This window comes from Schistocerca cancellata, chromosome 1 (genome assembly GCF_023864275.1).
Source record: "Schistocerca cancellata isolate TAMUIC-IGC-003103 chromosome 1, iqSchCanc2.1, whole genome shotgun sequence".
Taxonomy (NCBI): domain Eukaryota; kingdom Metazoa; phylum Arthropoda; class Insecta; order Orthoptera; family Acrididae; genus Schistocerca; species Schistocerca cancellata.
This window is the reverse complement of record NC_064626.1, coordinates 321,832,940-321,850,413: the sequence shown is the minus strand read 5'-3', so window position 1 is coordinate 321,850,413 and position 17,474 is coordinate 321,832,940. Positions and strand designations below refer to the sequence as shown.

The 17,474-nt window shown below is 41.2% G+C and overlaps 1 protein-coding gene across 1 annotated transcript in view; it reads left to right on the top strand.

Moving 5' to 3' along the window:
- The window catches only part of LOC126173141 (AFG3-like protein 2), a 137,135-nt gene that overhangs the window by 80,398 nt on the left and 39,263 nt on the right, over positions 1 to 17,474 (top strand). The window contains exon 9 of the mRNA XM_049920933.1: positions 15 to 168. Within this exon, the coding sequence (XP_049776890.1) occupies positions 15 to 168 (154 nt within the window). The remainder of the gene's footprint in view (positions 1 to 14; positions 169 to 17,474) is intronic.

Here is a 17,474-nt window from a genome sequence, read left to right as displayed (position 1 = left end):
TTGACTTTTGACAGGTCAGAGACATGTTTGCTATGGCTCGAAAACATGCACCTTGCATTCTATTTATTGATGAAATTGATGCAGTTGGTAGAAAAAGAGGTGGCCGTGCCTTTGGTGGCCATTCAGAACAAGAAAACACTCTGAACCAGCTGCTGGTTGAAATGGACGGTGAGCACCTAGATGAAAATGTATATTTTTATCTCCTTTATTGAGAGCCAAATTTGATTGTAAAATAAAATTTAAAAGATAAAGAAAAATACATATTCCAGACAGGGGAGGAGTGGCCGAGTGGTTCTAGGCGCTATAGTCTGGAACCACGCGACCGCTGCGGTCGCAGGTTCGAATCCTGCCTCGGGCATGGATGTGTGTGATGTCCCTAGGTTAGTTAGGTTTAAGTAGTTCTAAGTCCTAGGGGACTGATGACCTCAGAAGTCAAGTCACATAGTGCTCAGAGCCATTTGAATCAGACATGTGAGAAAACAAATTATGTTTAAATTGTAACAATTAGAAAATGCAAGATGTAAACTGCACATTTATATCTCAGTTATTACATAAAGTTAAATAAGAATTAATGGTAATTACTCATCATATAGTTAGGTTTCCTGGAACTGTAGCCAGAGTTGATTTTTAGCATGCCTTTTAGTTTTTCCTGCCACAAATACTAGAATTATTTTTGTTTTGAAACTTCAAAAGATTTCTTATTTTTAGTAGTAGATTGCTGTTGCCATAAAAAATATCGAAATTATCGCTTAGTATAAAATATCTTCATGCATGTCTTTTTATTTTTTCCTGTTTTTACATTATCGGTGGAACCACACACGGTGTGGTTGAAATTTCTTGTAAGAATCATTATCCTCATTTGCACAGGAAACAGTAAGAGTAATTAAATTGTCTACTGTGGTTGGGGATCTGGTAGGTGCCCATTAGTTGCAGTTGTCATTTTCTCCATCGAACGCGGTCTAGATGTCAAGATTCTTAGCTCCTTTGCAGCCTATATATGACACTGACGCTTCTCGTTTATTTCAAATGGTTGGAGATTGGCAAGCCATCTGATGAAAACTAAAATTCTGAGTCTAGACATGCACATACTTGTGGAACAAAATACAGTAATGCCATGTTACAAAACATAATCTTTGCAGACCAAATACAGCTGCAATTCCGAATGCTGAGAATGTTATGAGAGTCGTGAAATCTTACCCGTCCACAGCCCTTACTCTTTTGTCCAAAGAGGAAATTGAAGATTTCTGTGAGCAGAAAAAAGAAGACTGGTCCAAACAAACTACTCCTGTGAAAAGAATTCAGAAGACACGTTTTTGGGCCTAAACTGATTGGCGAACTCATATTGCAACACTTTGAACAGCAAGAAAGAAGAAATTTCGTTCATTCGGCCAACACCTCAGAAACAGCAGGATAATATACAGATTCACAACCTGAAAGGGGGATGTTTGTGGCACGTGTGTATGACTGTGACTGGTGGATTGCAGAGATTATAGACACCAGATATGAGTTAAATGAAGTTGTGAAATTTATGCTACCACTTGGACCAGCTGCTGGATATAGATTTCCAGCTGAAGAACAGCAACAATGCCATTGGTACTCACTTCCTGTTAACAACTTTTTGAAGGTTGTAAGTGCTCCAGTTCCTGTTGGTGCAACAGGAAGGCATCACTCTCTATCAAAGGAAGATACTGAAGCAGTGCAATACATTTTTCATTCATTGACTGGCTAATTTCAGTAAAAAAACAGAGTGCACAGAATTTGTATAAATTGAAACCCTTAAGTCTTTGGACCTTTCACATACATTTTGGAACCATTTAAAATGCTTCAAAAATGAGTCACTACTCATCTTTCAAAACTAAAATTATGTTAATAAAGCTAGGTTTTTATTTTTATGAGCCTGTTATGTGATAATGTGGTAATAAAACAGGTTTTATGTATGGAAAAAATTTCAGTTGTTTATAAAATCTGTTCAACCTAAAAGTGGAAGCTCTCCTTTTCAGGGAATGTGGAACTGTATGGTACTATTCAACAGGAAAAACATCCAAATTTTATTGATTGGCATTTTATCATAATGCAGTTAGCTTTCAAGTAAAGAAAACCAACAAAATATCTTGAACTGATCCAGAGATACAGCAGTCTAATTTTTTTTCCAAAATTTGCATCTTCAAAATGGTATGTGCTGTGTCATCTTTGGATCCTGCATCTCGGAGCAGAAATTTTTTTGGAGAAAACAAAAAAATATGTATTCCTTACTTAGCCCTTCATTTTAACATATGCTAAATTCAGTAACATCTGAGACTATGAAGGTAAGATTTTTTCCTAGCCTGTCTGAATTGATATGGACTATGCCTGTAGAATTTTACCTGCACCGGTGTTCATATTATAGAGGACCAGGGTGTGTGTTGCCATTACAGTGGCAAGGTTGAGTTGGTCATGGGTTGATGTCAGGATATTGTCCAGAGCTGGCTCAATGCCCTCTTGGCATGTGCTGACAAGAGAGAGGCTGGTTGTGTTGAGGCAACAGACAGCTGGAGCAGAATGCTGACATGGGACACCTGCAGAAGCACCTGTGCAGTCCTGTCCCTGTTCCACAATTCAGAGCAAGACACATCTGGAGATGTGGAAGCCCACCATGATTTCTTGCAGCAGAAGAAAAATCCCCCTCTCCCACGTGGTGGTGTCCAACCTCCGAGCAGAGGTGTACAGTGTCAGTTTGCCTTCACAAGTACAGGTGGATTAGCAGCTGCATCATCCCAGTCACAAACAGCTGCCCTAAAAGGCACAAGTCCAACTCCGTCTAAAGTGAACCAAAACATGGCCCATCATCTGGAAGATAACACGTCCACATTAGGGGGAGAGAGCCACGGCAGCTCTACTATTTCGCTCCATGGTGTCAAAAAAATAGCGATGCTGCCAGCTTACCTCTCCCCTCGGGTAGATCCTGTCCCTGGACCTGAACTCGGGGTAATTCTGCTAAGACTCAGCATATATTTCCACACTAATAATGGTGTACAGTATATTCTCCCTAAGCACAGTCAGGACCACAAGGTTCACAGACTATGTAGTTGGCCTAAAACACTAGCCCACTGGCTTTCATTTACACTTGACCTGAAATTTCATATCAACTAATAGAGTAATACTACCAAATTCTTCTCTTATATGGAATATCCATTAACAGCAAATTATCTTAAGACTCCCTGCAGTATTACAGAATAAAGTGTTACACGGACTCCTTCTAATGCACATACCTTTGGTAATTTGCTCCATGTGCTGTAAACTGTTTTTGTCCAATATTAATTACTACACAAAAAATCATTTACAGTTCTACATCATTAATCCCATCAGTGTACTTTAGTGCAAGGAAAAAATCTGCATGTCATTGAATGAATAATCTTGATCATGTATGCACACAGCTCTAGTTGCAATAACCATAGAAAAAACTAAAGTAACACTGGTAGACTCTTCCTCTCTTACAAATGCTTGTAACATATAGTTTCTCAATTAATCACATACTGTGCTTGACAGGTAGTCCAATCTCCTGGTGTCTGGTGTACTGGGAAGGCGGGGTCACAATGGTGCACAAAGAGGGTCACATGGGTGGGCGGCTCCCCACCTAAGGTAGATAATGACTGCACGGAATAAAGTTAGAGCTATTAAGGGCGTGGTATTTTGATGCTCATGCTCATGACCATAAATTGGTTACCCCACTATTACTGTACATGCTGCAGCATCTGATATGCAGAAAATTTGTCCGTCCTGGGTTGCTGTGAGGTGCTTCAGGGGAAGGATGAGGTAGAGTTGCAGAGTACTAGTGAGATAGGCCAGGTTCTATGCTGGGAGTACCTCTTAACGGTTTTCCAACCATTACAACTGGCTGACTTATGTTTATCCTGATGATTCCTGGAACAAAGCCCAACAAGTGGAATGTCAGACACACTGTCACAATTTGTCCTGTAGTTCAGCAACCTGCTGGTGTGGAGCTCCAATCCCATCACCCTCTAAGTCTCTCTTGTGCTCATAGCAAGTCTACTGCTGCTGCTGCTGCTGCTGCTGCTGCTACTACTACTACTACTACTACTACTACTACTACTACTACTACTACTTCGTACACAGAATAGATGCCGTGTAGCCCCTCTTTTTGGAAATAGGGTTGTGGTTCCAGGCTGCCCTGTGACCACCATTGGCCATCTTTCTCACCTAAGAACAACAGAATCTTGCTTGTATCATTGCAATTCTTGATCACTCGGGTTGGGCATATTGCCACTCGTTCTGACAGTTATGGAATTCCTCCCCATAGTGCCATTCAGATCTTGGATATCATTGTCATCATCGGTCCCAAATACTATTTTTAATATCTTCCTCCCCAGCATTCAACTGTCGCCTCTTGCGCCTTTGCAGGATATGATGTGCTGCGTTAACTGCTTTGTGCAGTTGTCCTCATCACTTGTAGGACATACGCAATCTGTGGTATTTCCCTTTCTTTCTCCAGACATTCCTGCCTGTCCTCTTTGTGTCACAATTTTGAAAACGTTTTCTCCAACCTCTGCTCCTCATTCCCCTTGTCCTATGTTTTATGCATCAGCCTCAAAGTCCATCAATGACTAATTTCAATTTCTTCTTGCCAGGTGAATAGCACTCCACTTTCCTATTGCTATTCCCACAGTGCTCCTACTCCACTCTCAGTGAAGAGATTTAGTACTGCCAGGATTACGATGTCCTTGACCCCCTTTGTCTGAATTGCAGCAAGCTGGGGAAAGCGAGCTGTAATTATTCCCCCTTCTCCCTCCCCCCTTTTTAAAGACCCAACATTACCTCACAAAATTTGTCGTGAACAGGTAATACAAAAACGCTGATGTAAAGGAACAATAATTACACCAACAAAAGGTATTGCTCCTTTTTCTACCACTGACATTACACCGTGTAACAGTTACAGGCTGTCCACCTTACTATTTCCATAAGAACACCTTAGGTAATGTTAAAATCCCACTAAATAATCTTACATAAAACTTCGGCTAAACAAACTTTCCATGGTACTCTACATCATTCATTCTTACTTCTGGGATCTTGCATGTAGATGATGCAACATACTTTTGATTCTCATTCTGTCGTTTCAAGCATTTTGCATAACGGTTGATGCTGATATTTGCAGCAATGAATCCGGAGCATGTTGAAACAGTCATGAGTGTCAGGCGTGAACTATATTCATTAAAATTGGTGATTGTAGTTTGACATTTACTAGTGACATCCTCTCAATCACTTGGTATGGCCCCCCTGGTACCAAGTTCATATCATCATCCTTTCCCCCACTATGCACTCTGGCAACTTTTGTGCATGTTTCCCTAGCTATTCCTGTTGCTCCAGTGCTCTGGTGTTTTGCCCTCTTTAATGTGTCTATGAAATTCTGAACAGACTCTCCGTTCCTCCTAATCTTTGGCTTGACTATATGAAATGGCAAAGTCCAGTGTTGTTGTGAGCCTTGGAATTACATGCTGCCAAAACACACAGTAAATAAACATACCAATCATTAGGGTGGCTGTCAACATAGTAGCTCAACATACTACCAATAGTACACTGTACTCGCTCAGTTCTACCATTCGCTTGTGGGTCCAATGGCCATCCTTTCTTTTCAAACTCATAGCAAGTGTCACAACTGCTTCATAAAGTCCAGCATGAAGTTAGTACCTTGGTCAGCGGTAAACATTTCAGGGACACCAGACTTTAACAACCAGTTATTCACCATGACCTGTGGCACTGCAGTCGCATGTTGGTTCGGAATGGTGACCACGCAATGTATGGTGAAAAATGATCAATAATAATCAGAAGGTAGCCATTTCACTCTGGAATCTGGCTAAAAGGTCATAAAATGTTCATTCATATCATTTCAAAAGGTTTGGTTGCTTCCACTAACTTTTGTAGAAGCAGTACTTGCTGATGGCTCAGATCCATTTGCTGTGCTCACAGTACACAACTCTTTTACATACTTGTCTACATCTCCTTCCCTTGTCCTCCACCAACCATGAATGCCATTCTTCAATCCATCACCTTATGACCCCGATTTCCAGGTAGCATATAACTGTGCACCTCCTTCAATACTTCCCCCAGCTACTACTATGTGTGGCCCTAATCTCGACCAACGTAACAACATTATTTGCACAGTGAACTGTGGCTGAGTCATAAACAGCTTGCCGTTTACGTCAGTGCCTGCAGTATCTGCCATTCCACAGGGCTGTGACCCAGTGCTCATACTACCGTAACCTTCCTGCTCAGTTCATCTGCGTTTCCATGCTTCCTGCCTAGTTTATGGGCTACTTCAAAGTCAAACTCGTTGACTCTTCAAACACTCCCCTTGTAAACCTGCTTGAAGAACACTCTTGTGGAGTAATTTTTATCAGCCTTGTTCTTCTGCTGTGAGGCTTAAACCCCATTCAGTTTTTCAACTGTGGCTCTAAACTCTGTTACCCACTGAAATATTACACTTTTTTAAGTAATTGGTAATGTGCCATGCAATGTCTGCAAACCTTTTCACAAATTTTCCCTAGTAATTGGTCAGCCTCAAGAGAGATTGTAACTCGTTACTTGTCTGAGAAGTCGGAGGAAAGTTCTACACTGTTTGCATTAACTTTGGTGGCTTTTACCCATAAGCCCTTAAACACTTCCTTCAACTGCCATATATGTTCCTTCATATCCCTTGAAACCACAGTTGTATCGTTAAGGTACACCATACGTTACTGAGGTTTACAAACCCTCAGTACTCCATTCACCAACCGCTGAAATGTGGGTGGTGCATTTTCCAATTCAAATGTCATTTGCTGATACTGGTAATGACCACAAGGGACTGAAAATGCAGTTTTTTGCTGGTCCTGTGTAGCCACCTCCAGTTGATGGTCCCCACTCCTCAAATCTGTCATGAGAGAAATTCTGGTACTGCCCCCAAGCTGTTAAGGGTTTCCATAATGTTTGTTATTGGATGTTCATCTGTATTTTACTATTTAGGTGCCGGTAGTGACAATCTATACTTTCTGGTTCCATCTGCTGACTTTTTGTGTATAGACGGTGGGTGCTTTCCAAGGGCTAGTGCTCTCCTTTATCATTCAGTTTTTGGTTGATGAAGTCCTCCACATAGGCTATAAATGTTGAGGTATGGAACATGCTGTCGCAATATACAGGTGCTTCAGTTCCGATTGAAATTCTTTGTTGCATTAGGGGCAGCACTGGCAGTAGGCCCTGGGGTTTAAATAGATCCTTGACTGTCTCTCTCTCTCTCTCTCTCTCTCTCTCTCTCTCTCTCTCTCTCTCTCTCTCTCTCCCTCTCCCTCCCTCCCTCCCTCCCCCCCCCCCCCTCCCTCCCTCTATTTCAAGTGTTCTACCTCCATATGTGATGCAGTTGTAGCAGCAGCTTGCATGTGATTATTGCCTACACGTGATGCACCCATATCATCTTTGTTTGAAACGTCTACACTTGCTATCAACAATCCTTTTGATAGCTTCACCTCATCATTACCAAAGTTATCCAAACTGATGGGCACAATTCTTTCAGCATCCATTTCCTGTACGCGTACAATACTACTTCGTACGAAATATCGTGATGTGTCCAATACACCATTCTCCTCTAGTGGCTCTGGCACAGGTGACATGGTAACAGATAGTTCTGGCCATACTCATGTAAAATAGCCTCCTGATGCCTTTTGTCACTATATTGTGTGAATTAAGCCTTAGTGACCTTGTTTGTAATTTAAGTGGCATGTCGCTCAAGATAGATGAACCTTGCAACAGTATTTCACTGGTGATAGTTTATACCCAGTTGGAACATTGTGTCGTAGAGTTCCATCATACACACTGAATGTCAGTTTTGTCATGATGCTTGAACAGAAAGCCCTATGATTGTAATGTAACCTTCACTTACATGAGGCATCACTTTCATGCATTCCTTAAATTATCCCACCCCAAGCTGAAAATTTAACATAGCTGAGCCCAGTGACTTCACGCCACTATCGCCCACCCCCACGAAACGTGTAATGTGATGGGTTTAACCATTTCCTGGTTATGAGATCCAGACTTGTCATGGACACATGTATTCCTGTGTGCTTGAACAGTACTGTGTCTAACAAAAATTTATGCTTCTTACCACTTACAATACCTACTATCCCACACTCAACTTCTGCACACATTTCTGCAGAGTTTAAGTTTTAAGGTAATGCCATCTGGCCAACTTGGTGTTCCCCATTTATGATCAACCCCTGACCTGTCCATTCTCCCCTGCCCCTCTGCCTTGCTTCTACAATAAACACTGCTGGTAACCAACCACACCACATTTATGACATTGTGGCTGACAACACTACCACTGGACATGGCCTGCACACCTACACCTTTAACACTTTGTCAGTAGATTAAATACCTCATCTGTTGCGCATCCCTGTCGTTATGTCTCCTCTTTCTCCATAGCTTTCCTAGTAGCAGGTTCAGATCATTCGGGGTACGTGCTCGAATCCTCCCTGACTTGTTGGGTGGGAGGACTCTCAGGAAAGTGTCTAGAGCCCTGTACTCTGCTTCCTGGAAGATAATCTTATTCACTTCATCACATCCTGTTAATTAGTCAGAATGCACATTGACTTTTCTTATTGCGTTATGGAAAGTTTCTACTGACATCTGTACTTCTGAGACATTCCACTCAATTGCTTCTGAAAAATCCTTTCAGTGTTCTGTTTACTATATAGTTGCTTACACCCCAAATCGCTGTGTAGCTTGCTGTCCAGGTTTCGAGAGGGTGCGTTTCTGGATGAGGTATCAAATATATTGCTTCCTCCTACTTATGCCTCCTGTGGAGATCACGAATGTAAAATTAGAGAGATTTGAGCACGCACGGAGGCTTTCCGGCAGTCGTTCTTCCCACGATCCATACGTGACTGGAACAGGAAAGGGAGGTAATGACAGTGGCACGTAAAGTGCCCTCTGCCACACACCATTGGGTGGTTTGCGGAGAGTAAATGTAGATTAATGTAGATGTAGATCCCAGACTCTGTTATGGAACCTTTATCCCCAATGCACAACCAAGTGTAATAAAACACTAGAAAAATACCCACTCACATTCATAAAATAATACACAGTGTGTTTCCAAAAGGTTGGCCTGATTTTGGACAGTAATAATTATGAAACATGGGACGTGTCAGCAAGGAAATGTGTGCTGTTTGAATAGGCATGGCCTAGAGTTTGTTGTTAGATGTCAGTCAGTGTGTCTTCTCAGTTTGCAGTCAGTCAGTAGTAAGACGGCATCTGCTCAACTGAAGGCATTTTGTTTACAAATGAGTCGGTGATTTTGGTCCAGTGTGCTTTTCGTCGTTATTTTTGCACTGATCTGCATGCACCCAAAAACATTCGTTGTTAGTATCACCAATTTGAAGAGGCAGGATGCTTGTGCAAAGGTAAGAGTCCAGATTGACCTCACACTTATGAAGACGTGGTAGAAAGAATTCAGCAGATGCTTGAGTAGAGTTCACGAAAGTCTACTCGTCATGGAGGGAGAGAACTGGTAGTGCCTCATACGACTGTCTGGAGAGTGTTAAAGTGTCATTTGGTCTTTGAACCATACAGACTACAAATAGTGCAAGCTCTTTGGGTTGGTGAACCATACAGACTACAAATAGTGCAAGCTCTTTGGGTTGGTGATAAAAGGAAATGGCTTGACTTCAGCAATCTCTGCTAGAGGCCGTGGAAGACAATACACTTTTATCACAGTTAATTTTCAGTGATGAAGTAACATTTCATGTCAGTGGTAAAGTAAACCAATTTAATGTGTGCATAGGGGGACTCCAGAACCCTCATGGCGTTTTCAAGTATAAAAAGAGACTTACCTAAGGTGAACGTTCTTTGTCCCATTTCCGGTGAAAAAGTGTATGGTTCGTTCTCTCTCTCTCTCTCTCTCTCTCTCTCTCTCTCTCACACACACACACACACACACACACACACACACACACACCCCCCTCCTTTTTAAAAAAAAATTAAGAACACCATAGTGGCCGCAATGAACTATCCAAAAATGCTGCAAAATGGGTATTTTCCACAACTTCAGGAGGACTATGACAACTTCATTTTACAACCAGATGGAACTCCACGACACAGGCAAGACAATGTACATCAATTTCTCAATGACACCTTCCTCAATACTGGATATGGTGCCCGAGACACTGCCCTGCATTCTTGCTCTCAAAGATCTCCATATAGTGACCCCATGCGATAGTATTATTATTATTATTATTATGTCTTCCTATTCTCAGACGTTCTGTCTGGTCAAAAATGGACAGTGACGCGGACCTTGATCAAGCGTGACTTCCTTTTAACTGTACGGTATATGTTATATTGTATTTAGGAACTTTCGGGTCATTGAACATGTATCAATAATTACAGATTTTTGTAGTTGTATATATATATGTTTGGATGTAGCTGTATTGCGTTGATGTACTGGTGGATATTGTGTGGTATGACTCCTGTAGTTGATAGTATAATTGGTATAATGTCAACTTTATCCTGATGCCACATGTCCTTGACTTCCTCAGCCAGTTGGATGTATTTTTCAATTTTTTCTCCTGTTTTCTTCTGTATATTTGTTGTATTGGGTATGGATATTTCGATTAGTTGTGTTAATTTCTTCTTTTTATTGGTGAGTATGATGTCAGGTTTGTTATGTGGTGTTGTTTTATCTGTTATAATGGTTCTGTTCCAGTATAATTTGTATTCATAATTCTCCAGTACATTTTGTGGTGCATACTTGTTTGTGGGAATGTGTTGTTTTATTAGTTCATGCTGTATGGCAAGTTGTTGATGTATTATTTTAGCTACATTGTCATGTCTTCTGGGGTATTCTGTATTTGCTAGTATTGTACATCCGCTTGTGATGTGATCTACTGTTTCTATTTGTTGTTTGCAAAGTCTGCATTTATCTGTTGTGGTATTGGGATCTTTAATAATATGCTTGCTGTAATATCTGGTGTTTATTGTTTGATCGTGTATTGCAATCATGAATCCTTCCGTCTCACTGTATATATTGCCTTTTCTTAGCCATGTGTTGGATGCATCTTGATCGATGTGTGGCTGTGTTAGATGATACGGGTGCTTGCCATGTAGTGTTTTCTATTTCCAATTTACTTTCTTCGTATCTGTTGATGTTATGTGATCTAAAGGGTTGTAGGAGTGGTTATGAAATTGCAATGGTGTAGCCGATGTATTTATATGAGTGATTGCTTTGTGTATTTTGCTAGTTTCTGCTCGTTCTATAAAGAATTTTCTTAAATTGTCTACCTGTCCATAATGTAGGTTTTTTATATCTATAAATCCCCTTCCACCTTCCTTTCTGCTTAATGTGAATCTTTCTGTTGCTGAATGTATGTGATGTATTCTATATTTGTGGCATTGTGATCGTGTAAGTGTATTGAGTGCTTCTAGGTCTGTGTTACTCCATTTCACTACTCCAAATGAGTAGGTCAGTACTGGTATAGCATAAGTATTTATAGCTTTTGTCTTGTTTCTTGCTGTCAATTCTGTTTTCAGTATTTTTGTTAGTCTTTGTCTATATTTTTCTTTTAGTTCTTCTTTAATATTTGTATTATCTATTCCTATTTTTTGTCTGTATCCTAGATATTTATAGTCATCTGTTTTTTCCATCGCTTCTATGCAGTCGCTGTGGTTATCCAATATGTAATCATCTTGTTTAGTGTGTTTTCCGTTGACTATGCTATTTTTCTTACATTTGTCTGTTCCAAAAGCCATATTTATATCATTGCTGAATACTTCTGTTATCTTTAGTAATTGGTTAAGTTGTTGATTTGTTGCTGCCAGTAGTTTTAGATCATCCATGTATAGCAAATGTGTGATTTTGTGTGGGTATGTTCCAGTAATATTATATCCATAATTTGTACTATTTAGCATGTTTGATAGTGGGTTCAGAGCAAGGCAGAACCAGAAAGGACTTAATGAGTCTCCTTGGTATATCCACGCTTAATTTGTATTGGCTGTGATGTGATGTTATCTGAATTTGTTTGGATATTAAGTGTGGTTTTCCAGTTTTTCATTACTATGTGTAGAAACTGTATCAATTTAGGATCTACTTTGTATATTTCCAATATCTGTAGTAACCATGAGTGGGGTACACTATCAAAGGCTTTTTGGTAATCAATGTATGTGTAGTGTAGGGACCTTTGTTTAGTTTTAGCTTGACATTATTATTATTATTATTATTATTATTATTATTTTCCATGTGTTGTTGTTGTTGTGGTCTTCAGTCCTGAGACTGGTTTGATGCAGCTCTCCATGCTAATCTATCCTGAGCAAGCCTCTTCATCTCCCAGTACTTACTGCAACCTACATCCTTTTGAATCTGCTTAGTGTATTCATCTCTTGGTCTCCCTCTACAATTTTTACCCTCCACCCTGCCCTCCAATACTAAATTGGTGATCCCTTGATGCCTCAGAACATGTCCTTCCAACCGATCCCTTCTTCTAGTCAAGTTGTGCCACAAACTTCTCTTCTCCCCAATCCTATTCAATACCTCGTCATTAGTTATGTGATCTACCCATCTAACCTTCAGCATTCTTCTGTAGCACCACATTTCTAAAGCTTCTATTCTCTTCTTATCCAAACTATTTATCATCCATGTTTCTCTTCCATATGTGGCTACACTCCACACAAATACTTTCAGAAACGCTTTCCTTGCCATTGCCAGTCTCCATTTTATATCCTCTCTACTTTGACCATCATCAGTTATTTTGCTCCCCAAATAGCAAAACTCCTTTACTACTTTGTCTCATTTCCTAATCTAATTCCCGCAGCATCACCCGACTTAATTAGACTACATTCCATTATCCTCGTTTTGCTTTTGTTGATGTTAATCTTATATCCTCCTTTCAAGACACTAACCATTCCATTCAACTGCTCTTCCAAGTCCTTTGCTGTCTCTGATAGAATTACAATGTCATCGGCGAACCTCAAAGTTTTTATTTCTCCTCCATGGATTTTAATACCGACTCCGAACTTTTCTTTCATTTCCTTTAGTGCTTGCTCAATATATAGATTGAATAACATCAGGGATAGGCTACAACCCTGCCTCACTCCTTTCCCAACCACTACTTCCCTTTCATGTCCCTCAACTCTTATAACTGCCATCTGGTTTCTGTACAAATTGTAAATAGCCTTTCGCTCCCTGTATTTTACCCCTGCCCCCTTCAGAATTTGAAAGAGTATTCCACTCAACATTGTCAAAAGCTTTGTCTAAGTCTACAAAAGCTAGAAACCTACATTTGCCTTTCCTTAATCTAGCTTCTAAGATAAGTCATAGTCAGTATTGCTTCACATGTTCCAATATTTCTACGGAATCCAAACTGATCTTCCCCGATCTCGGCTTCTACCAGTTTTTCCATTCGTCTGTAAAGAATTCGTTTTTTAGTATTTTGCAGCTGTGATTTATTAAACTGATAGTTCGGTAATTTTCACATCTGTCAACACCTGCTTTCTTTGGGATTGGAATTATTATATTCTTCTTGAAGTCTGAGGGTATTTCGCCTGTTTAATACATCTTGCTCACCAGATGGTAGAGTTTTGTCAGGACTGGCTCTCCCAATGTTGTCAGTAGTTCTAATGGAATGTTATCTACTCCCGGGGCCTTGTTTCGACTCAGGTCTTTCAGTGCTCTGTCAAACTCTTCACGCAGTATCATATCTCCCATTCCATCTTCATCCTCTTCCATTCCCATAATATTGTCCTCAAGTACATCGCCCTTGTATAGACCCTCTATATACTCCTTCCACCTTTCTCCTTTCCCTTCTTTGCTTAGAACTGGGTTTCCATCTGAGCTCTTGATGTTCATACAAGTGGTTCTCTTTTCTCCAAAGGTCTCTTTAATTTTCCTGTAGGCTGTATCTCTCTTACCCTAGTGAGATAAGCCTCTACGTCCTTACATTTGTTCTCTAGCCATCCATGCTTAGCCATTTTGCACTTCCTGTCGATCTCATTTTTGAGACATTTGTATTCCTTTTTGCCGTTTCATTTACTGCATTTTTATATTTTCTCCTTTCATCAATTCAATATTTCTTCTGTTACCCATGGAGTTCTACTAGCCCTCATCTTTGTACATACTTGATCCTCTGCTGCCTTCACTACTTCATCCCTCAAAGCTACCCATTCTTCTTCTACTGTATTTCTTTCTCCCATTCCTGTCAATTGTTCCCTTATGCTCTCCCTGAAACTCTGTACAACCTCTGGTTTAGTCAGTTTATCCAGGTCCCATCTCCTTAAATTACCACCTTTTTGCAGTTTCTTCGGTTTTAATAGACAGTCCGTATCCAATAGATTGTGGTCAGAGTCCACATCTCCCCCTGGATATGTCATACAATTTAGAACCTGGTTCCTAAATCTCTGTCTTACCATTATATAATCTATCTGAAACCTGTCATAATCTCTAGGCTGCTTCCATGTATACAGCCTTCTTTCACGATTCTTGAACCAAGTGTTAGCTATGATTAAGTTGTGTTCTGTGCATAATTCTACCAGGCAGCTTCTTCTTTCATTTCTTAGCCCCAATCCATATTCACCTACTACGTTTCCTTTCTCTCCCCTTTCCTACTACCAAATTCCAGTCACCCATGACTATTAAATTTTCGTCTCCCATCACTATCTGAATAATTTATTTGATTTCATCATACATTTCTTCAATTTCTTCATCTGCAGAGCTAGTTGGCATATAAACTTCTACTACTGTAGTAGGCGTGGGCTTCGTGTCTATCTTGTCCACAATAATGCGTTCACTATGCTGTTTGTAGTAGCTTACCCGCACTCCTATCTTTTTTATTCATTATTAAACCTACTCCTGCATTACCTCTATTTGATTTTGTATTTATAATCCTGTATTCACCTGACCAAAAGTCTTGTTCCTCCTGCCACCGAACTTCACTAATTCCCACTATATCTAACTTTAACCTATCCCCTTCCTTCCAGCCGTTCATAGTACCAGCACAGCAAGGCCGTTTTGGTTAGTGTTACAAGGCCAGATGAGTCAATCATCCAGACTGTTGCCCCTGCAACTACTGAAAAGGCTGCTGCCCCTCTTCAGGAACCACACATTTGTCTGGCCTCTCAACAGATACCCCTCCGTTTTGGTTGCACCTATGGTACGGCTATCTGTATCGCTGAGGCACACAAGCCTCCCCACCAACGGCAAGGTCCATGGTTCACGGGGGGACGTATGTGAAGGAAAGTGTGTTCATCTCCCCTTTACCTCATGGCATAGAAGTAACGAAGAAAGGAATAACAGCCGCCATAAATTCTGTAAAAGGAAATACCTTGTGTGAAGTTTGACAAATTGAGCTGTCATCTAGAGGTTGTCATTCTGCTGCTGGTGAATACACAGAGCATTTGTAATCGCATAGTCAAGATTTTTTATTATTTTGCAGTCTAACCTGTGTTTTTAGTATGTTTCCATCAATAAGTATGGAGTTTTGAAATCAGGTCATTCTTTTTGAAATACCCTGGATTACATCTTATGTGCGACCACCTGCCGGGGTAGCTGAGAGAGATAACGCGCTGCTTCCTGGACTCGGGTAGGCGCACTGGCCCCGTAATCAAATCAGTCCAGTGGATTAACGACGAGGGCCGATGCGCCGGCTAGCCTCTATGTGGTTTTTAGGTGGTTTTCCACATCCCGCTAGGTGAATACCGAGCTGGTCCCCATCTTCCGCCTCAGTTACACAGCTCGCAGACATTTGAACACTTTCGCACTATTCCATGTATTACACTCAATGCAGACAGTTGGGGTACACTAATTCCATCCCAGGGGGTACGGGGTGGCGGCAGGAAGGGCACCTGGCCACCCCTTAAACATTAACATGCCAAATCTGATTAACTATGACTGACCCAGCATTAACTGCGGGAAAAGGCTCAAGCTATAGATAGATAGATATCTTATGTGTGACCATGAGCCACTTCAATTCCAGACACTGATTCCGCAGCTCAGGACAGAGCTTACATTTAGATGCGGAAGCTGGGGGACAGCCCTCGGTGATGGTGTCTGCCCCTGTGAGAGGTATACAGTGTCAGTTTGCATGTGCAGGTACAAGTGGATGGATGACTGCACTAGCCTGATCACAAATGCCTGCCCTTCAGCTGTGGCTAAAGCCAGCCCGAATAGGAAAGCATTTAAAACCAGGAGTCAACTTGTCTGTGGTGGATCCCAAATCTTGTGGTGGCAGAATGGTGTTGCTTCATTGGCTGGTGTGGACCTTCCGATGTAGTAGGCGCTGCCAGACTGCTTTGCCTTTGGCTAAAAAGTAGGGGTATTTTCAGGTTTGGTGCCTACCTGTTTTGCCGAACCCCCACTTCAAATCATGCGCACAAAAAACAATATGGCAGCCAAAAGATGTGGCAGCTGACCTGTCATTTGTGGTCAGCCCCACCTTCTCTGCTGTGTCAGTGGTACTGCAAGCACTGATCCCTGGCCTGCAATGTGGAAACAGACTGTGGTATTGCTCCACCTGACATAATGTTGCTTTGATCAGCTCTGCAACTGCTGGGGTCCATGGCCTGCTAGTGCAGTATAGTAGCACCATATGTGACTAAAGTCCAAATCGCCCATTAGGAATGCAATATCCCGTGCAACATTAGTCTGTTGCCTATATAAGGTCCATCTCTAGTGAAAATATGCATCCAGTATATACGTGTGATTCTCTGAGTCAGTCCAAAACAGCACTATGATATGCTCGAAAAGCTCTACTACATGTCTCATATTGCAGTTTTTTTTTACATTTCAAACCGAGCGAGGTGGCGCAGTGGTTAACACACTGGACTCGCATTCGGTAGGACGATGGTTCAATCCCGCATCCGGCCATCCTGATTTAGGTTTTCCGTGATTTCCCTAAATTGCTTCAGGCAAATGCCGGGATGGTTCTTAGAAAGGGCACGGCCTATTTCCTTCCCCATCCTTCCCTAATCCGAGCTTGTGCTCCGTCTCTAATGACCTCGTTGTTGACGGGACGTTAAACAGTAATCTCCTCCTTTACATTTCAAGGCCGAATCTTTGCTGCCAGTGGCGCAATGTTTCCTCCTCCAAGAACAGACAACATCAGATCACGAAGCACAAACACACAGCCCTAAATAGACTTATTTCCTCCCCACTGCTAATTTACATCTACTAGCCAGTGTAAAATTTAAAGAAGATCCACTTATTTAAATCAGGGTGTATACGGCCCGGGACATCCGGGAGATCCGGGAAAAACCCGGGAATTTTTTCATCCGGGACAAATCCGGGAAAAACCCGGGAATTTTTTAGAATTCCGGGATTTTTCATTGTTTTAGATTTCAGTTAAAGTTTTATAGGTTTGACGTGTAAGATCTGATACGCTGACAATGAACTTTAGTCCACTAATGCTGAATAATACTGCAGCAATGAAACATAAATCAGAGAGTAACACCAAAATAAAAGTTTAGTTGCATAGAAA